Source organism: Neofelis nebulosa, chromosome 5 (genome assembly GCF_028018385.1).
Source record: "Neofelis nebulosa isolate mNeoNeb1 chromosome 5, mNeoNeb1.pri, whole genome shotgun sequence".
Taxonomy (NCBI): Eukaryota; Metazoa; Chordata; class Mammalia; order Carnivora; family Felidae; genus Neofelis; species Neofelis nebulosa.
The window spans coordinates 90740685-90762514 of NC_080786.1; the positions used below are offsets into that span (position 1 = coordinate 90740685).

The 21830-nt window shown below is 51.1% G+C and overlaps 1 protein-coding gene and 1 pseudogene across 1 annotated transcript in view; one reads left to right on the top strand and one right to left on the bottom strand.

The window, feature by feature from the left end:
• Positions 1 to 2146: 2146 nt before the first annotated feature.
• PDIA5 (protein disulfide isomerase family A member 5) overlaps positions 2147 to 21830 on the bottom strand; it is a 93408-nt gene continuing 73724 nt past the window's right edge. Inside the window, exons 12-17 of the mRNA XM_058731167.1 lie at positions 18700 to 18770; positions 17992 to 18152; positions 13735 to 13865; positions 9182 to 9252; positions 2751 to 2885; positions 2147 to 2377 (exon numbers count right to left, since the gene is read on the bottom strand). Of these exons, the coding sequence (XP_058587150.1) occupies positions 2297 to 2377; positions 2751 to 2885; positions 9182 to 9252; positions 13735 to 13865; positions 17992 to 18152; positions 18700 to 18770 (650 nt within the window). The 3' untranslated portion in view covers positions 2147 to 2296. The remainder of the gene's footprint in view (positions 2378 to 2750; positions 2886 to 9181; positions 9253 to 13734; positions 13866 to 17991; positions 18153 to 18699; positions 18771 to 21830) is intronic.
• Positions 14569 to 14630, top strand: LOC131513294 (U6 spliceosomal RNA; annotated as a pseudogene).

Consider the following 21830-nt stretch of genomic DNA (forward strand, 5'->3'; position numbering starts at 1 on the left):
ACTTCTGTAGAGACCTCAGTCTGCAAATGCAGGATCCAGAGGAATAGAGGCAGTGAGGTGACAGCAGGTCCTCAAGGGGTAGAGAGGGGTCTGCACGGAGGACCAAGGAACTCCAAATGAAACAAGTGTGGGCATGAGGAATGGAACTAACCAGATGCCATGGTACAGGCTCCATCTGCACAGAGCTCCAGAATTGAAGAATGAGGGTGAAGGGTGCAGGAGACAGTGTGCAAGCAGAGGGTGGGGGTGGGGAGTGGAGGAAAGGAGCTCTATCCACAGAGACCGTTGCCCAGAGCTGGGGTGAACTTGCTCAGGTCATGCCCAAAGTCATGGTAAACACTAGACATTCCAACAAAGCCTCTTAATGACAAAATCCTGCAAATAGAGAAGTGAAGAGGATGCCATTCCTTGGTGCTTTCAAGCCTTCACCAAGAAGCCAGACCAGGCAAATCCGACCTTGAGGCTATGAAATGGACAAAAAGAAAGCAAGCTCCATGCCTTGAAGGTGGGTGCCAGTGGTCCTCAGGCAGGAAGTGGCTCTTGTCAGGTATTGTTCTAAAGATGCAGTTAAAAACAACTTTTTTTTTTTTTTTAAGTAGGCTTTACATTCAGCACGGAGCCCAATGCGGGCCTTGAACTCAGAACCCTGATATCAAAACCTGAGCTGAGATCAAGAGTCAGATGCTTAACCAACTGAACCACCCAGGTGCCTCAACAACTTTTTTTGAAGACATGAGCAAATCAGTTCCTCCCACAAAGGCTCCACACCACCATTAAGGAAAAGCATGTCCATGTGCACACGTCCTCCCCAAATCCCCTTGTAGGAATGAGTATACTGCACAATGTCAGGATTACGTGGCTCCTGTATGCCTGTGTACAGAACCCAGCAGGAGCTCAGTACATGTGTTTAAATGCATGCTTCTTTCTTTCATGCCCATTCACCTGGGGCAAGACCACGGGCCACTGCTGAGGAAGTGCCTGCTTGGGTTTAAAAAAGGAAGGCTGAAGCAGCAGGAGGTGGATTGGGAAGCTGGGAACCCCCAATTTCCCCCAGCAGAGCAGTGGCACCCGTCAGCACAGCCATGAGGAGCTCTGTGGCTCTGTGCTGCTCTGGTCCTCCTCTCAGCAGACTCGTCAGCAAGAAGGACAGAGGCCACAGGGCGGGGGGCTGGTCTAGGAGACAAGAGTGTTCCTGAAGGCCAAGCCACCAACAAAACCACCCTAGTAAGTAGCTAAGTGCTTAGGCAACCCCGCTTCTGAACTACCCAAATCCAAGGCTAGGATGGCTGCAAGGCAGAGGGAGCAGGGCTGTTCTCCCCGTGGAAAAGTACCACTGGATGGACAAGACACGTCACAGGGTGCTTTGGCTCTGACAGCACCGCTGGGCAAACAGCTGGTGTTAGTCACCCAGCGATGCAGAAAGCACGACCAGCATGGGAAAGCCAGTCAGGAGAGAGACGTACGGAGGCAGGAGGCAGACTGAGATGTAGGGTAGAGCAGGGGCCTGGGTGGCGCCCATCCATGGAGAACACGGTCGGGGGAAGGTTTGGAGGTTACTGTGGCAGGTGAGGGGATGCTGACCCAGCATCTGCATGCCTACAGAGAACATGCCACCCACGTCCCCTTCCCCGCCCCTTCCTAGCCAGTGTGCAGAGCAAGCAGCAGCACAAAAGCCCCTTCCCCACTCCATTCTAGATGGCCCTTTGAGCCCGGGCTTCACCACTATACTCGTCCCCGGAGACTGAGCTTTTCTGTAAAGGGGGAGCAGGGAGGGACTGCAGAGAGGAACAGAAAAGACAGAAATAGCTGAAGAAAGGGAAACATGTCAATGAGTTCCAGGGAAACGCACACACACTGAAACCACAATGATCCAGAAGAGGCTAGTACTTGGTTACTGTCAGCTTCAGCATCCTGTTTTCCCTGATTATCTTAATGCGTTTCCTGTCCGAAGCAGTCATTTCCAACAGGATATTCTGTGGTCTGATCTCCCTGTTCTGTTCTCCAATGGCTGATAGAGGCAGTGCCCTGCGCCACCCTCCTCGTGCCCTGTCCCCGCCCTCAAGAGTCTCTGCCCCGCCTCCCAGAAGAGGACTTCACGAGTACCCACCTGTTACTACAGGCTCCGTGGAAACAACCCACACCACCAAACAATTGGTTTAATTTTATTTCAAAATTGTACAAAATGGCCATAAGCGGCTATAAAAAATTTTGTCTTCAGAACACGTGGAAATTCAGAAAGAACAACAAAACAGGTAGTATTCACAGTGTAATGGAAAAGCTTTCTCTGAGGCAGAAATTACAACTCTTCCTTCTTCTTCCCTAGTCTCTCGTGGTCTCCTTCCCGGAGCGTTCGAATAAAATTGGTAAACCCCAATTCCTATAGGGAATGGGGAGAGAAAGAGAAAAAGGAAACTTTAACCCCTGATGCGGATGTGCACCCTCTCTCCCCCTTCCCTGATGCCCCACGTGCTCACTTCTCTGGACAGAGGAGCGGCCAGTGGAAGCAGCTGGCAATGCGGGGACGGTCTGCTTGGCTACTGGGGAGCCCTTTCCGACACCCCGGAACCTGTCCCTGCTCCGGGAGCTGGACTCTGGGACAACCTCTTGGGGCACTCTTCCAGCCAGGCTCACGGCCCTCGCTTCCCAGCAGAGTGCTAGCGCTGACCTCTGCCTTGCCCTGGAAGCCTCCCTTTGCTGCCCCCCTCGGTGGCTGTTTCCCTGCCCAGGGCAGATGCCTCTCCCCAGCTCACCGTGCGATCGCTGTCATACTTTTCTGCAAATTTCCCGTAGTGGTAGTAGTGGAATGTGGGATAGGCCTTGATGGCCTCTTGCTGACACAGGTCCTGGTTTTTGTCTCTGACGCAGTCAACAGCAGCACAGGCAATCTACAGGCCCAAAGAAAGGGTGGGTCAGCACAGGAGGCCTCCCATGTGAGACCTGAGGCCTGGACCCTCTGCACACAGACGGCACTTCGGGCCTACGTCATGTGCTTTCTTTTTTTCTCCTCAATAGCAGGGATGAGCTGAACCAAACAGCCTCAGCCCAGAGCTCCACTGAGACTGGTGATGCCTGTTTCCAATTCTCAAGGCAGCTGGGTAAGGTTAGGGGACTCAGCTTGCAGCACCCTCAGACTACCCTTTAAAATCAAGAGTATAATGGCCATAAAGGAAATTATGACTTGAAAGCATCTGTAAACACCACAGGTTTTGTGAGGCTCATTTCTATGAGGCATGGTAGGACTCATTCATTTATCAACTAACACTTCCTGAACATCTGTTTGCAGAGGGAGGATAGTACCAAGGTTAAGAACAAAAGCTTTGAAGTGAAGTTTCCCAAGTGCAAATCTTGGCTTGGTTGCATATTCAGACTTAAGGAAAATTACCTAGCCTCTAGCCTCAATTTCCTCATCTGTAAAATGGGGGTAATAACAACACATAGGTTATCAGGAAATTATGAAGACTGAGGAGAATTCAGGGGAGGTGAATCGGCCACAGGACCTGACACATGGTTAGTGGTCAGTAATGTTAGCTGCTGTTATAGTCGCGCCTACCGGCTCCAGACACAAGCTCTGTCTCCAGTAGGAGCTCAGCGTCCAGTCAGGGGAGTCAGATAAAGGGACAACTCCGAGGCATGATAGGGGGTGTGACGTGACGGAGGTAGTCCAGGGTGCCAAGGGAACTGGCACAAAGGTGCTCTGCCCTAGTTTGCCATCTGAGCGGCGTCCTGAAGGAGGAGGAGAAAGAAGTTTCGGCCAGGGGAGCACATTCCAGGAACTGGAAGAGTTAGTTCAGCAGGACTACAGCAAACAGGGTTTTTGGTCAGAAGGAGGTTCCCAAATTGGCCACTGGCCTCTTCCTGCCCTTCTAACAAATTCCACATGCTGGGTAGTTTTTCCTAATTATTGTTCTTTCAAAATAAGAGGGTATCAAGCAGGCACGGGAGAACCTTTTTTCTGTTGAGGGTCACAACGCAGAGAAGGGGGGAGAGGGTCGCTTAATGGGAATACACCATACACAAGCATTACAGAAGAAGGGAGGGCAGATTCTGAGGAAAGGCAGCATCTTACCCAAGTGCTGCCATGTGCCAAGCCTGTCCTAGATGCCAGGGGTACAGTGATGACCTTGAAAAAATCTAGTCATCAAGTGACCGCCATCCTTACTGCAGGAAAGCAGTTAACAGACACATAACAAGGGAGATCATTTTAGAGCCCAGGGAATGCTCTCAAGAAATTAAAAGAGGGTGATTCAAGAAAACGATAGCCGGAGGGGCTGCTTTCTGGCCAAGAAGGCCTTTCCGAGGAGATAGCATTTGATCGGAGACCTGAGTCAGGAGGAGGCAGCAGGTGCACGAAGGCCTGAGCAGAGAGCACCCACCCAGAAACCAGCCCACGCCGGGACCAGGGAGAAAAATAAGCACGCTGCCTCGGAGAACCAGAGCCCATTAAGGCATTCAGACTGAACTCTTACCCTACTTGAAAGAAAGTTAAAATCGTTCAATAGCCACAATTCACATGGTTCTATGGCTACGGGTTATTCACATTGGGATGGGGGCCCCCTTTCCAGGCAGAAGAGCCCTGCAGGCCACCAACAGTCACATTTACTGGTCATTGACCTTGTGCCCGAGTGAGCAGGGCCACTGCTCTGCAGGCAGCGGGATTGACAGAGTGAAGTGTGGCCTGCTCCCTCTCTGGTGACCAGCGTGCCACACTTGCCCCTCCCCCGCCTTCACGCTTCCCTCCCACTTCAGCTACATAACGTCTGTATAATAAGACTTCTCAGAGCAGAGTTTGCAAACTTGCTGCGCACAATCCATATCTGGCTTTCAGTCCTGTTCTATTTGGCCCACACAGAATTAAAAAAAAATAAACCTGAATTAGCTGCCAACCTAGAAAAAGAGCCAGAAGATTTTATATAAAAGTTTGGCTCTCCAGCTTCTCTTTAAAAGCCAGATTTGATGGCATTTGCCCTGCATTCCCACAGGCAACACGTGGCTGGAGCAGAGGGCAGCGGTCTCCTTCAGGTGGGTTCCCCCAGCCATTTGCTGAAGTCTACACGGAGCCTGACTCGCCAGGCTAGCAGGTGGGCCCCTGCAGTCTCCTGAGAACCTCAGCTCACCCTGTAAAACACTTCCTGAATTATTTAGAAACACGAGGCAGGTGCTCCTCTGACTGTCCTCGGCGTTCCACTTCTTGGGGCCCGGCCCAGGGGAGCCCTCACACATCGGGCAGCCCTCTGCGTCCGGCCCTCAGTGAGCGGCCGATGCCCCTCTGCTACGCTGACAGAGTGTTTGATGAGTGTTGCTCCAGGCTGCTGCTCTCCCCGCATCTGCTTTAAATTATGAATTTAATTTGTATACATGCCCTGGAGCTGTGGGAAATATAGTGTATGGTTTTATAAATTGACTAAATTAAAAATGTGTACTTATTTTGAATCCCCTCAACTAGCTGCCAGCCACGTACATAGAGTGCTACTTCTGGCTGCAAAGGCTCCTCTACCCTCCATTTCTACAGGAAGAGAGGAGTGAAGTGCGGCTCCTTCTAAAGGAAGTGGCTTAGGGGGAGCCTGGGTGGCTCAGTCTGTTAAGGGTCGACTTCGGCTCAGGTCATGATCTCACAGCTGTGAGTTCGAGCCCCACGTCAGGCTCTGTGCTGACAGCTCAGAGCCTGGAGCCTGCTTCAGATGCTGTGTCTCCTTCTCTCTCTCTGCCCCTCCCCCTCTCATGCTCTGTCCCTCCTCTCTGTCAAAAATAAACAGACATTAAAAAAAAAAATTAAAGGAAGGGGCTTAGACTCTGGAAAAAAGACAGCAAATATTCCGCTTCTCATCTATCCCCATTTCTCCTGTCTAAATGCCTGCACCCCTTACACCCACTCCAGATTTGCACTGACTGAACTACAGCACTGAATGTACACTATCACTTTGAGATCTGCTCCACGGTACTTGGTATCCTGCTGTGGCCCCTTGGCCAAATACTTGCTAACTGGCACCCATAACTCTTGGCTGCAGGGAACCACTGCGTAAGGCCAGTGATGGACGGGGCTTGAGAACGTGGTCCCCCGTGAGGTCTCCAGGGACTGAACCTAATCACCCATGCACTAATCTGCTCATCAACCCCCCTGCTCTGGCTCCTTCCCCGCCTGCTCCCCGTTCCTCCATCCTTGAGGCTGTAGCCTAAGACCATCTCCCAAATAAACCCCCTACACACAAGGGCCAGAACCTGAGTTTGCTTTGGGGAAACATCTGACAATGCCTGTTTATCTGGTTCTGAGATGCCCCTTTCCAGCTGGACAAGTTTGACAGAGTTTTTTAACCTCTGTAAGATCCAATCTCCTCTTCTGTAAAATGAGAGATTAATAATATCTACTTGGTTATGCTATGAGGAGGACAACATGACATAATGCTCTCAAGTATCAGTGGAAGAGTTTTCAGAAAATATCAAATATATTATTGCTTCTTCATTCAGTCAACATTTACACAGGCTTCAGGCATCAAGACTGGAGGGAATTCAAGGGCAAATGAAGTCCCTGCCCTCAAGGAGCCTTCCTTTCTGAAGGACAGAGAGCCCTGTAAACACAAGGGACTAAACACACCAGGGCCAGGGTTCCATCAGCTCCTGCTGCCTACGGGCACCTGTCCTGGGATGACCTTCACACCTCCCCAACAGCTGCCTTCAAGGCCAGCCCCACCCCCAGCCCCACACCTTGCCAGCCCAGTGGTTGCCTGACCCCTGCCTGCAATCCACCAGCCTTCCACCTCAGGTCCTTGTCCTCCACGGCCCCTTCCCTACGGTCATCTGTTCCAACATTAGCAGTATGCAGCCTTTTCTCCACCCAGTGTGTCAACTGCTAAAGCTCCCCAGTAAGCTCCTGGGAGGGGTGGAGGCTCCCCAGCTAAACTATGAGCTGCCTCATGCGGATTTATTGATTCAGTAAAATAAATCTCTGCAGGAGCTAATATTGACTTTGGCTATGAAAATGGAAGTGAACAACCAACTGCATATTGATTGGGGAAGGAACAGAGACTGGCTTCTGGGTAGAAAAAAATACAATTCCAGCTAAGAGGTGGCAGCATGGGTGTCCGGAAGAACTAGGAGTCAAGAGACTCTGTTCTGGCTGTCAGTGACCAGCCAGGTGTCCCTGGGCAAGAGACATGGTCCTCTCTGGGCCTTGATCCCTCATGAGCAGGAGAGGGCTGGATGGGCCACCACTCCCCAAATACCAGCCAGTAGCCAGTACAAGAGCTCTTAAAAATTATAAATTCCTGGAACTGTCTCTAGACCTCTGATGTGATAGTTCTAGGATGCACCCAGCAATCGTGGCACCAGTAACTTTAGTCCCCCAGGCCGAGAGCGAACACTTCCCTGGTGTTACTGAGAGCCACCTCCAGGAATCCCAGGCCTGCCAACTGCCTGGCAGAGAGGGACAGAGAGAGTAAACATGTTCCTGGAAATGAGCGAGGGTAATCTCTGGCTTAGAATAAGGGAAGCTGGGAGGAGAGAACAGAAGGAATGACACAGAGGAAATGACCCCCGGAAAAGGCCAGTGACATTACTGGCTCAAGTTAAGACAATTAAGCAAGGGCATATCAGTGTCTCAGAGAAGGAGGGGGTCTCCATGGAAATGGCGTCCCTGTGCATCAGCAGATGGGAATGAGGAAGAGGAGGGCTGGCCCTCGGCTGCTCACTATGGGCATAGCCAGCCTGGCCCTGCTTGGACTGATGTGATCCCTTCACAGATCCTGGAGCCATGGAGACCCGAGCAGCCGGAGGTCGGGGGGCAGGGGGTGCAGGGAGACCCCACACTTCAGCCACTCTCTTGTCTACCCAGAGTTCTCCGGGTGAGGGGTAAAGGGAGTCAGTGTGGAGTGACTGACAGTCCTGGGCTGGCTCCAGGGAGTAAAGGCATCCCCACACCAACCAACCAACACCCAGACTGTAAGGGAGTCCTGCCGGGATGGACCTCCCCAGGCCCCCAGGAGGAGCTCCTGTGTATGCACTGGCCCTGGGTGGCAGAAGGGGGCAGGTGGGGACAGAGATGAAGACGGGAAGCCCCTTCTTGCCACGCCCCTCTCAATGCAGGCCAAGTGGCAGGCAAAGGAGAAAAGGAGAAGTGAGCCACAGGGGCACAGCCAGACCTTGTGGGTGATGACAGGACATCGTGAGTCCAGGGAAGGGTCCTGGGGTCTGAGTCCTGAGTCTGCCCCCTCCCCACACACGTGCCCCAGCCTGGCTCTCTCTGACCTGCTGGCCCTGTATAGCTCTCACATGTCATCACAGGGCCAACCCCAGGAAATCCAGCCTGCCCTGGCTACACCTGAGGAACTCACTCAAAAAAATGTAAGGCACCACAGCAGAGATGCGTGTGACTTTGAGTCTGGGTGTGTGTGAGCACGCTTCTGGGGCCTCTTGGGTGAAGAGAGTCCCAGGCTGGGAAGAGTCTTCATGATCGTCTAGAGAAGCACCCCGATCTTAGAGAGAGGAGAATTCAAGGCCTGAAGAGCTGATGTGACTTCTCCGAGTCACACAGTTTAGCAGCAGCCAAAAGCTGCACCAGCCTGAGTTCCAGAGTCTTCTCCTGCCACACACCCTTTGGCCCCAAAGTCACACTTTGCTCTCACCTGGGAGGGACCCACACTGCCCTCACTGCTGGAGCTGCCTGGGGGACGTGCCTGGGGGGGTCCCCTCTCCTCCCCTCTAATCCAATCCCGCAGCTCTAGCTTGTTAATTTTATGCTTCATCGGTTGGCAGCTACAGGAGCCTTTCCCTTAGGCAGGATGAGGCTCTGCACACAGCCTTGCTCTCCTCTCCTCCACCTTGGCTGCCTCCAGTTGACTTTTGTTGAATTTTTTTATTTGTAGTTTCAATTATATAAGTGATGCATGTACAAATCCTACTGTAAAAAGATTGAAGCACTAAGAAAATATAAACAGATGACCCCTTTACCACCCCCCTCTTCCAATGAAGGGCTGTAACGGTTCAGTGTATCCCTTTTAGCTGACTTTACAGCAAACATTCAGCCTGCTCTATGCTGCCTTTATGAAAAGAATGTCCTGGTTCCCAGGAATTCTCTGATCTCAGCAGAGCCTATTCAGGAAGGGGACCTGAATGGGAAGGGAGAAAGGTGTAGGAAATGGCGGCAGAGCAAAGTCAGAGGCAGGGCAAGAGACAAAGAGGGGTCTCTTACCTTTCGGTCATCTTTAAAGACGTTGGCGGTGGCCGTAAAGTGCGGGATGACCTTCTTACAGTGTGGGCACCCTGCAGGAAAGGAGGACAGAATGTTGCACGTGCAGGGGAGGCTGCAGAGCCAGGTGCCCCTCCTGGAACTGATAGAGAAACCTTTCCAGGAGCTTCCCTCCACCCAACAGACCGTGGCGGGGGGGGGGGGCGGGGGGTGGTTCGTCTGACTCCTACCCCTTGCACACCACACTGTCAGGGTCCTGTGTCAACTCTGCCCCTCAAACATTGCCCTGTGTTTCTGCTGTCAGCACGAGGGCTTTGTAGGAGTCTGTGTGCAAATGTCAGGTCCACTCCTGCCCGGGACCTCCCACCCCACATCCTCCTGCCATACACCGGGTCTAAGAGGCTGAGGGTGGAGGAGATGGTCACTGCAGTCTTGCTCTGCAAGCTCCTTCCACGGAGGGCTGCCTGGGAGCTACGGCACAGAGGGAGCTTTGGGCCTGGAAAAGGAGAATGTGTGCTCAGGACTCTCTGAGTCTCTTACAAAGCCCCCTGCTCTTGCTTTATGGACAATGATAAATCTGTCCATGTCACGACTGAGAAAACGGGACGGAGAAAGGTGGTGGCAGGAGCAACCGTCTGAGCCCCCACTGCTCATGTTTTGCTGCTAACGTCTACATTCCCAGCAAATCCCCACCCCAGACCAAGCAGCCAGACCAGGCCCCAGGTCCTCACGCTATCCTTCTATCCTCTGCTCTACAATCAACCTGAGCCCTGGATCCAGGGAGAGGAGACCCAAGGTCAGGTTAAGAGGAGAATAAGCCACTGGGTTATCAGGGCCTGGGTTCCCGACTATGGAGAGAGCCCTATCACAATGGATGAGGACCCATAACTCCGGAGGCCCAGGGTGTGACAACAGTGCTAGTGTCAGCTGGGGTGACAGACCCCCTTTCTTGGCCCTTCCCTCACCATGAGCAGATCCAAACCCAAGCCCACCTCTTTCTACCATTCCCCAGACACTGAACACAACTGCCATGAGAACGGAACTGCTTTGAGGGAAGATTTCCTTGACTCTGGTAATTAATTCTGATCAAAGCACAGGTGGGAAAGGCCAAATGCCCTATGGGGAGAGTTGGTGAAGTCGGGCCAGCCAAGGCGAGGAACAGAAATGGCTTTGCCCATCTGCTTTCTCTCTTTTTAAAATAAGATAATAATGACTGGCATTTCAAAGAGTTTTGTGAAACCAAATTAAAGCTGAGCTACAACTTTAATGTGAATTTAGCGTTGGAGCCAGTTCCTGAGATGGGCAGGATCACCCATATGTCCTGGCTGGTGGGGCTGCCAGCTGGCCCCAGAACAGTGTGGACAATGATGGGGAGGGGCAGGAAAAGGATTTTCCCAACATCCACTGCAGGTGTAGAGAAGAGAGCTGGGCTGGATGTGAGTTCTATCAGAACTGAATGCCACAGAGTGCCTAACTTGTGGCAGATACTAACAGATGATTTTTTTAACGGCCTCAATGGCAATTACAAGAACTCTTTACTAATCTGACCCAATGGAGGGAAGAATAGCTCAAATTCATGAAAATTTCACACTATAGAGGAATGATGGTTATAGATTCCAAAACATCTAGAGGGCACAATGTGCTGGTCGACAAGGCTCACCAGAGCAGCATCTTCGCAGCACCTAGCGGTCCCCTGTGAGCGGCACACGGATGCCCACTAATAGCATTAGGCTGGCTGGAAAGAAGTTATCCTCTCCCCCAAACCTGGTATCACTATTAATTTTTCCTTTCTAAGCTCTTTGCTTACTGAATGTATAAAGGTAATTGTCAGCCTAGTGCAAATTCCTATTACCATCAATTTAAGGTATCTAGATCTCAGATTAATCACCTTCTGGTGCATCTAATTTTATCATTATACAAAAGAAAGAGCATGGCAGATGAATAACTGGAGAGGAGGCTGTTTTAGGAAGGGCATGAAGATGTTCCCAAGAGGTGTCAGGTAGGCCAGAAGAGGCATGATCTTTTTTTTTTTTTTTTTTTTAATGTTTATTTATGTTTGAGACAGAGAGAGACAGAGCATGAACGGGGGAGGGTCAGAGAAAGAGAGGGAGACACAGAATCTGAAACGGGCTCCAGGCTCTGAGCTGTCAGCACAGAGCCCGATGTGGGGCTCGAACTCACGGACCGTGAGATCATGACCTGAGCCGAAGTCAGGAGCTTAACCGACTGAGCCACCCAGGCGCCCCGAGGCATGATCTTTTAATCTGGGCTCTTTAAAAAGGCACCACCTATGTGTAGCAAGGAAAGAAACTTCCCAGAGTGGGGAGACAGAAAGAAAGACCAAGGACAGGACAGAAAATTCCAATGCTAAAGACTCAGCACGCTGGCCTAAGAAGGGCAGTCACCATGACCAGACCACTGAGAGCAAAGAGGGGGCTTGGAACAGGAGAAAACAATGAAATAGCCAGAGGAAGATCTCTGTATAAACCGGGAGGAGGTGGGAGGAGGAGGTGGGAGGAGGAGGTGGGAGGAGGAGGTGGGAGGTGGGAAACACAGGGAAGAAGTGGGAGGTGGGAGGGGGCAGGAGCTTGAGGACATGGGGGGAGCTGGGAAGTATGGGACATGTCGGGGAGGTGGGAAGTGGGTGGGAGACAGGAGGTGGGAGGCAGATGGGAGGTGGGGGACATGGGGGGAGGTGAGAAGGAGTAGAGATTGGGGAAGGATATGGGGATTGGCTTTTGCTTCTACTTTATACTTACCTTTATCAGGTGTGTGATCTTTCTTAGTTATTAGGTTCTTTATATGTAAATAAGCATAAGGATGTGTCATATACTATATATAAATAAGTATATATTATTTTCATAACTGAAAAATTTTTAAAGATTTGCCTTTGGATAGATCCACCTCCCTGATGAGCATCTCTGGAACAGGGTTCAGGCACAGGAACATGCAGTAGAGAAGGGAAACTCTAGGTGCCAGGCCTTTTGATGGAAGCCGAGTCGTCCAGTGGAGCAGCCCTGAACGGGCTGTTTCGAGTTGTTTCTTGCCAGAGTACATAGACCGTGAAGCCCTTGAGCTGTGGCAGGGACCATGCCTCCTTCTCTTGTATCCTGGGCCCCAGATACCACCCAGCACACAGTGGTTCTGTGAGGGAGGTCGTTAGCACCCCAGTGGGGTAGGAGTCCTGACTCCAGAGATCTGGGGGAAAGAGGGGAGCGATCCCAGGGGAAAGTATGTAGTCTGGACTTTCTAAAGTCCACCCAGGGGTTGGTCAAGGACCTCTGCTTCTGTGGCCAGGGTTTCACTGCTGCTGAGAAAGCTCATACTCTCTGAATTATGTCTATGGCAGAAAGAGCACCAGCCCAGGCTGCAGGGAGGGCTCTGTCGCTTCAGTGCTCCGAAGCCTTGGGTAGGTCACACATCTTCTGGGTCTTAGTCCTGTGCCTGGCATTCTGCCCAGAAGGAAGACAACTTCTTAAAACCCACTCAGCCTTCTAGGCATATGCTAAGGACAGATGAGGACAGACAAAGACAGTGAGAGGCTCTGCAAGGAATGGAGAGAGCCCAAGTCCCGCTCTGACCTGGAGAAGAAAAGGCAAAAACAGAGGGACACTTTGCTGCCTGAGGGCAGGGGTCTGAGGCTGGGAAAGGTGGGCAGGAGGCAAGCCCTCTCAGAAAGTGAGAGGGAGGAGTGACTTTACGGATTACTGACACTTGAAAAGTGGGGCAGGAGGGGAGGCAACAGGAGGGCTGGCTACAAGCAAGCAGGTTTATGACTAGATTGAGTTGCCTGGCTTCTCTGTAGAGCGAAGCTTTATTATCCCCACTCCATTAAGCTGAGCTGTAACCGGGGGGAGAGAGACAAGGGCAACAGAACAGTGGGAAATTCAAGAGCCTTCCCTTTTAAATATCAATTAACTTCAAGATGGAACAACACAAAATCCAAAGGTCACAATCACACGTGTCACTTCCTCAACTTAAACTTTGATTAAAAGGGGGATAGAGGGGGAAGCTAGCTCAGAAAAATGTGGTGTGCTTTTCCCACAGATTCAAACCCGATGGCATCAAAGCCACGTGGAGGAGGTCAGGGAGGAGGACTGGGCTGGGGTACTCAGGAAGACCAGGAAAGCAGAGGCCAAAATAGGTCGGCTAAATTCCAGGGTTTGAAGGTGAAGTCAGTGCTCGGTGGGACAGAAGGAGCCAAGGGGTAGGTGGAATTGGCAGGTGGGAGACAAGCAGCCTAGAAGATTCCAGGGACATGAGGAGACTGAATAATTTTATGGCAGGCCCCTGCCACAAACAGAAGCAGAGGGCTCTACGACTGATGTGAGCAAGGCTCCCCAGAAACAGGGAGAGAGACCCTGACAGAGCTAACAGGAAGAGGCCTTGGATTTGGAAGGACCTCAGCCTGGGATGAAACTGAGGAGCCCTGACACAGCAGGGATGAGCCCAGGGTCCGCCTGTGGCTGCACTGTTCCCTGGTAGAGGGATCTTCTTGGTTCAGTCTGGCCCACCCCTCCACCTTGCACCTTGGCAAGCACTCCCCAGCTACTTACAAGGGGCATAGAACATGACCAGGGTGTGCTTCTTCTTCTTCAGGGTCTCCCGGAAGTTGTCCCCTACCAGGTGCAACACGCTGGTCTGCTGCTCTTCCCACGTGGGCTCTGGGGGTGGAGGGGCCTCAGGGCTGCAGGAATGGCAGGGAGGGGAGACGGTCATAAAGGGAGGCCTGTGTAAGGGCATACACTTCCACCCCCACCTGCTCAGAGGAGCACCCAAGAAGAAATCACTTTGCATCCTTTCTAAAATTTAATTTAAAACCTGTGTTCCAATGTGAATAAATCTGTACCATCAACAAAGATATTCTGATTTCCTCTGAGGAGCTTATTAAAAAGCCATTTTGTGATGGTGTGGAAGACCTGAGCTCCTTTTAGGGCAGAGCAGTCTCTCCAGGTGTCAGCCATCATCTTGCCACAGGTACAGAAACTCCTTCACCTGGGTTCCCCTCCCTCTCTCTCCCTCCCTCTTCCTACTGCCTCTTCTGGGATCCTGAAGGACCCTCCATTATGCTTTGCGCTGGTGGAGAGAGCATGGAACAAGGAGTGAGATGGGTCTGGATCCAGATTGCTTATCACCTGTGTGAATTTAGGTAAATTACCAAACCCCTCTGAGCTTCATTTTCTTTTCTGTTAAGTGAGTACGATGATACCTATTTCCTGGGATCCCTATGAAGAGCAGAGACAGTGTACCTAGGGCACCTAGTCAGGCCAGCAACTAACAGTTGCTAAGAGCCCATGTGCCCTAAGAAATACTAGGCATTCACTGTGTGTTTCTAATTTTTCAGTCTTTTTCTGTCCACTAGTTCCCTCCATTGTGCCTCACAAAAGGACAGATCTCAGCATGGCCCCTGTGCAAGGATGACACACAAATTCATGAAACGTTCCGTATTTTTTCGTGATGAGCACTGAGTGTTATATATAAGTGATGAATCACTAAGTTCTACTCCTAAACCCAATATTATACTGTATGTTAACCAACTAGAATTTAAATAAAAACTTGAAAAAAAAAAACCCAGAAAGAAAAAAGACAGATCTCAGGGTCTTTTAAAAGCCTTTGTTGCCTTGTCCCCCTCTCTACAACCACACTGCTCTGCTCCTTCTCTGAGAAGGGTCTCTGGGGAGTGGTCTGCACCCAGTGCTGCCACATCATCCCCTGCACTCTCTCCTTCACCCATACACCACTGGTTTCCACCCCTGGCCTCAGCCCTGGCCCCAGCCCCAAACCCAGCTGAGTGCAGCCCTGAGCCAGCCCAGGACCATTCCTCTTTCAAAAGTCCCCTCTATCGAGTGTTCACAGGGTCTCCCTCCTCTTCAGGTTCTATCTGAGGCCCTGCAATTCTCAAAAGATCCCATTCATCCACATGGCTTCCATAATTCCTGTGCCTGAGGAGGACCTGAGCCCAGACCTCTCAACAAGGCTCCCTAATTCCAGGTGTTTTTCAGATACTTCTGCTGGAAGGCCCCACTTGGAGGTGACCCCAATCCTAACAAAACAGAATAGATCACTCTTCCCCCTCCTCCACACCTCCCAAACCAGCTTTCCTCAGCTACCTCTCCATTTTGGTCAATGGCACTGCTGTTCCTGTGACCAAGACTGGCCCCTCCCAGCCACCCTGTCTTCCTCCCTTTTCTTTCTCTAGGTCCCCTGCCCTAACCCTGGCTCATGGCCGACACCTGACCTCCCTGCTCTACCTTATCCCTGAATCCTGCCTCCCCGGGCTGGCCTGCTGGTGGGCCTGTCTCAGTCACTCACAGCACACTTGTGTACAAGCCTGGAAACACCATCGGCTTCACCCAAATTCCTCACCCTGCTCCTGCGTGACAGGCCTCGGTCCTCCATCTCAGAGCTATCTGCTGTTCATGCTCTGCCTGAGAATTCTTTCCGAGTTCTTAAAGGAACTACTATTTGTCTCTGGGCAAGGCCGCCAACCTCTCTGAACCTAAGTTCCTTCATCAAAGAAATAGGAATAAAAACTCTTGACCTCATAGGATCTGAGGATGAAATGGGCAACAGATACAAAAGCAATTGGCAAAGCCTGGGAAGGTATTGCCACTTATGTGGCAATACTGTCAGTTATAGATCCAAATAACAGCTGGCATCAATAATAAAAACAGCCTCCTTTCTCTGAGTATTGCCACACCACACACCGTGCTAAGCACAATAGTCTAATTTAATTCTCTAGATGAGTCTTTGGGAAAGTGTTGTCTCCATTTTACAGATGGGAACAGGCTTAGTGAGGTCCAGTAAGTGGCCCAGGGTCACAATCTAAGCACAGGTCTCTTAGACTCCAAAGTCCATGTTTTACCCTCAGTGCTTTTCAGGTGCTCAGCAGCAGAGAGACTCTGCAAAGAACAGACACAGCTCCTCTGTGCTCACTACCTGCAGCCAGGCCTCTCCTGATTCCCTCAACTCTCCCACCACAAGTGCAAGCACCAAGAAACTGCCTGAACTCCACCCTGTTCAATCCTCCCAGGGTACCAGCTCTGGCACCAGAGGGAGGCTGGAGAGGCAGGTGTGAATGGCAACCTGCTTCTGACGCCAGAAAACCCAGAAGAGGGAGTACCTTGTCCCTTCTGGAAGTGAGCCACCACTCACCTCTGATCCCTAAGAGGGAGGCCAGGCTATTCTGAGAACCTGCCCCCAGTGATGAGCAAGACAAAGTGGGAGAAGCTGAGACTAGGACCTCGCTAGTGCACCCACCTCTTCCCAGGGGTCTCTCCTGAACCTAGTGGAACCTTCGTTCCCATTCTGTAAGTGGGTATTTCTCAAAACACTATGGCTGTGGGTTCCATTCCCACTTCCTGAATCAAAGCTTCAGGGACAGCAGCCCCAGGATCTGTACTTCAAACAAGCACCTCAATACAATGTGACACATATATACTCCTAAGTTTGAGCACAAATGTCCTAACAAAGTAACTCAATCTAGATGCTGCTATTTTGCTTGGTTCTCATGTCACATTTGACTCTAAAGTCTTGGGTTTTCATATGAGAATACACTATGCTTTGTACCAGGGACCTCAGCAAAGGCTGGAATATGTCTTCTTTTACTTTAGCTCCCCTGCCTACCCAGTGCTGAAATGAGGAAATACTCCCAAATATTCAAGGGGTGTGTGTGTGTGTGTGTGTGTGTGTGTGTGTGTGTATGCGCACGCATCTTGGGGGAAGGGTGTAGATAGGAGAAAGTCTCCTTAACTACGTCCTAACAATTTCTGCCTCTCAAGCAAGGCCTGGGACTTCCTCCATTTCCCAGGGTACCTGTGTAATGGTTCTTCTTCCTCATAGGACAGGGAAATGCTAAGAACTGCAGGTTCCAAAGACCTTGGGTGAGGAGGAGGTCCTTGGGCTAGTAATTATGAGGCTACTCAGGTTCTCTGGACTTGCAGGCTGTTATGGGCTGAGTTGTGACCGTACCCACCCCCCAGCCCCCATTTACATGTTGAAGTCCCAGCCTCCAAGCACCTCAGAATGTGACTGTACTTGGAGACAGGGTCTTTAGAGAGACAGTTAAGTTAAAATGAATTCACTGAGATGAGCCCTACCCTAATCTTACTGGTGCCCTTCCAAGAAGAGGAGATTAGGACACAGACACAGAGGGAAGACTGTGTGAAGACGTGGAGAGGAAGAAGACAGTCAAGGAGAGAGGCCTCAGAAGAAACCAGCTCTGCTGACGTCTCATCTTGGACTTCTGGTCTGTGGAACTGCGAGAAAATAAACTACTGCTGTTAAGCTCCCAAGTCTGTGTTACCTGTTGTGATAAATCAGCAAACTAATACATACACTAAGGGAGCTCTTCACAATCTGTACTGTCAGCCCCAGACCACCACAGGCTGCCTCGTGGACACATTACCGGAGGCCTGGTCAACCACCGGCAGACCTGGTCCTGAACGAGTTCAGCTCTGAGTGTGAAGAGCTGTGTGTGTCCTCCAGCCATCAAAGCAGATGGAATAAAACGCCATGAGGAAGCCTGGGGCTAGGTCACGGGGAGAGGGGGTGGTCTAAGAAGACAGATATGCCACCCGCTGCACTGGTGCTGGTGAAACTGCATCCGGGAAGGCTACCAGTGACGTGCTGCGTGAGAACATGTGGCCAGCACCCCAGAGGTGGCTTTAGAATTGGAGAAATCCAGTCCGCCTTGGCTCTTGTGGCCCTGAGCCAGGGTTAGCAGCCTCTAAGGTTTACTCTGTCTCCTCCAGGCCTGTTCCAGTGGCCGCCAGCCAGGAGTCAGGATGTGCTACTGAGACCACCACACTTACTTTCGCATCCACTCAATAAAGTTCTTCTTTGTTCTGAGCGCAGGCACTGCATATTTCTCTCCGTTCTTAAAATACTTCAATGTAGGAAACTCGGAGATGTGGAATCTTTCTGCCAGGGCCTTGTTGACAGTGGCATCGACAGCTGCAAGGACACCAGAGCTCTGGGATGGGGGAGAGGCCAACCATGCATGACAGCCTCAGACACCGTGCTGGCAGAAGAGGAGCCCAGATGCCAGCCCCCCACCCGCCCGGGACCTGCCAGTGTTTCACTGGGAGTGGCTGGCTCCCTGGGCTCATATATTCCAGGGAATGACTGCACACTAGAAACTGCATTATTTCCCATTTGTGGGCTGAAATGAGACTTTTAAATCTGCCCTGCCAATTAGGCTGTGTAGACTGTGGTCGCTCCCAATAGCCAGGGTCCCAGAGCAAAGAGAGAGAACTTTGAGGCTTCACCCCAGAGCCAGGACCTGGCGGAGGCCGCATGGACAGTGTGGGAACACGACCCCGTCGTCTCTCTGCACCGCTCCATCCCTGCTACGGGCCCCACTGTCTACAACATGTGTACTCAGGGACAGTGAAGTCCCGCAGACCTCAGGGATCAGGGAAGTGGCTGCAGAGCCTGCGCGGGAAAGTCACTGTGATGATTCAGGTCACTGATTCTTCAGAAGAAAATGGTGGTGGGGAGGTTAAGAAAAGGAAGCTTACGTCTGCTTCTCCATGGAGGACTTCTGCTGCATTCTCAAACTCTGGCTTCATTTTCTTACAGTGACCACACCCTGTGGGAAGAAATCAAGAGAAAACATCCCCATGGCATGGAGGCTCCAGTGATGCCCCTGCCTCTGTGCAACAGCTGGGCCCTATTCACAGACACCAGGGGGACCTGAGAGAAAAGAAGCAGCACCAGCTCAGAGGCAAGAAATCTTTTCCCTAATCCACTTGATAGAGAGGGGAAGGTGTGCAAGAGGCAAAAAAATGAAGTCACTACATGAAAAAGACTGGCTATATGTATCTATAGGTCCTATACTGGATATATACATATATAGGTCCTGTGTGCCAGGCACTGCTATAAGAGCTTTATATCCTCACAACAGCCCTGCAAGGTATAACCTGATTATCTCCATTTTACAGATGAGAAAACTAAGGCACCAAGAAGGTAGGGGACTGGCCAAGGCTACTTACACAGCCACAGGTCACAGAGCCAGGGTGCGAACCCAAGCAGTGTGGCTGGAGGCCACAGTCACAGGCAGTGTGTGCTTCCCAGCACCACCACTGCCATCCCCTTCCCCAGGGGCAAAGGGAGCCCGAGGCTTGAACCGGGAATAAGCATTCACAGAAGCAAGAATACATTCCAATTGTCCCCACAGGGGAGGATGTATGATATGACAGGCACAGGGACCAGGCCTGTCATTTCCAAATGCCTATTTCTTCATATAAAGATTGCTCTGCCCTCTCCTCCAACCACACACATGCAGTAACATCATGAATAATAAAATTTGATACATTAAAAAGTAAACAAACACTTTTATAGGTGATGTCAGGACATTTGTACATGGCTTTCATTTTAGTAGAGAGTACTTTCTGGCTTCTAACACTGCAGGGGCTGTGAAGCAAGGAGGTCCAGACTGGCTCAGGCTCGGGACAGCTGAAAGGTGAACCTGGCTGTGTGGGGGCCAAGCTTGAAGCAGGCTAAGCAGAAGGCCTTCTCGTGGGGGTATGGCTGTGTGGAAGCCAACAGCACTGCAATTCTGTAGCTAACTTGGGAGAAAGGGAGGCAGACAGACATACCAGTATTAGCAGAGGAGACCTCCCACAGCCTCCGGAAGCCACCAAGCCATGGGAAGGGCTTTCCTGCTTCCATCTGAGCACCTGGCTGGGGCAAAAGTTCCTGTCTTCTCCAAGGTCACTCCTGCAGAGCTCAGTCCCAGGGGGTACCAGAACACAAACATGTCCCCTCCACCCCTGCCTGTTCTCAGCCTCCTCAGTCCACGCTTACCCGTTCCTCCCAGGGACAAGGGGTTCCACAGTGGCTATGCTGCATCCCCCCCTCCCCCACCCACACACTGATAGTAGAAACTTTAAGTGACCATGCAGCATCCAGGCCAGAGCCGTCAAGCCCCTCTTTGGACAGAGCACTCTGGGGAGCCATGAGATGACTCAGTGGATAGAACTGTCCCTGATGGAATTCAGCCCAGGGAGCAACTACAATTCTCAGTGGCACCAGCATTTTGGTCCTTCTCAAATGGGCCCAAGGATAAGGGAAACCTGTGGGTTCATAGTCTGACTACAGCCCACTCAGGATGCCATGAACCATAGATCACCATGACATTGAAACATAAGAACATCATTTGCCAGAAATGAACATTTAGTGCTATCACAAGCCATTAGTCACTTTCTAAGCAATCAGGTTGCAAAGGATTGTTTTGTTTTGTTTTGGTTAAGTTTATCTAGAACTGAAAACACGTTTTCCCCAAAGAAACAATTTCATACACAGATTCTAGGCAGGTTCTCAGGAAGGACTATAAAAACCCATTTAACAGAATGTGCCTGAAGCATATATAGCATGCAGTGCTATTTCTACTTCACTGAACTGTCCCCCAGATGGAAAACACACGATCCAGCTCCGGACACCACACAGGCCTCTGCCTGCGGCGAGCAGCTACCCACAACAGCAAGAGAGAGCATCTTCCTCAGCTCAGGGTGGGACTCTGGGCCTTCTTGGGTCACTGACACTCTTAAGAATTTAATAAAAGCTTCTCCTTCCCTTCTCCCAGACTGATGCGTATGAAGTCCAAATTTACATATAACTTCATAGGGATCCGATCCCCTATCTGGCTCACAGACCCCAGTTAAAAGCCAAGGCACACAAGGCCCAACTCCAAGGCATTCTTTCCCATGGGAAGTGCGGCAAAAGAGCACAGAGCTGTCCCTACAGGTGTCCAGGGTCAAGTGTCCATTCACACCAATCCATGTGTCAGGAGTAATGGAATATTCTACGGAAGAGTCTACTGACTTGACGTGGAATATGCTAAAATGAACTTTTTTTTTCCTGGTTCTCACTAAGAGCAAAGGAGTAAGTCATTCTCTGGAGCTTATGGTCAGGATGAAGGGGTTCTAGAATTCTTAAAGTGGACCCCCACTCCTTCGGCCTGCCTCCAGGCTGACAGTTCCTGGCAGCCTGCCCCAAGGGATCACCCATTCTCCCGTTCCCAGACTGGCCCTTCCTGACTGTGGCGGTGGAGGCTCACCTTGCATGAAGAGAAGTCAGGAAAAGGAAGCTCAAAGGAACTCCTAATGCTGATCTGTCACCCAAGAATTCAGCCTGCCCTGGAGAAGAGGAAGTGAGTGACCGGGGTCACCCACTCAGTCCAGTGGAGACCTGGGCTCAAGGCTCCAACTGGCCTCTAAAAAAGGCAGGAGTGGCAGGGAGACTCGCCCCTGACCACCCTCTCCCATAAACAAGATATGAATGGTATCGTCAGGCCAGTGCCAGCAGGGCCCATGGTCAAGGTGGGCAGTGCAATGGACTGGGGACTAGGGGAGGGAAGACAAAGAAAAGCCAGCCACTGCCACTGACAGAAAACCACTATTTCTTTCCAAAATGTCCCAGTCAATGTGACAGGACCCCTGAAGATAATTCACCTTCATACCTTTATCAAGTTCTGGCCCTTTGATGTCACTGTCCTGCTGGGGTAGCAAATAGACTTCCATATCACCTGCTAGCTTCTATCCGTGGTGGGCCAGAGATGGACTCTGAGCCTGAGAATTGGCTCACTGGGAGGAAGGGTCTATCACAGACATGGGAGGGACAAGTGGAAGATATGCCAGGAAATGTCCAG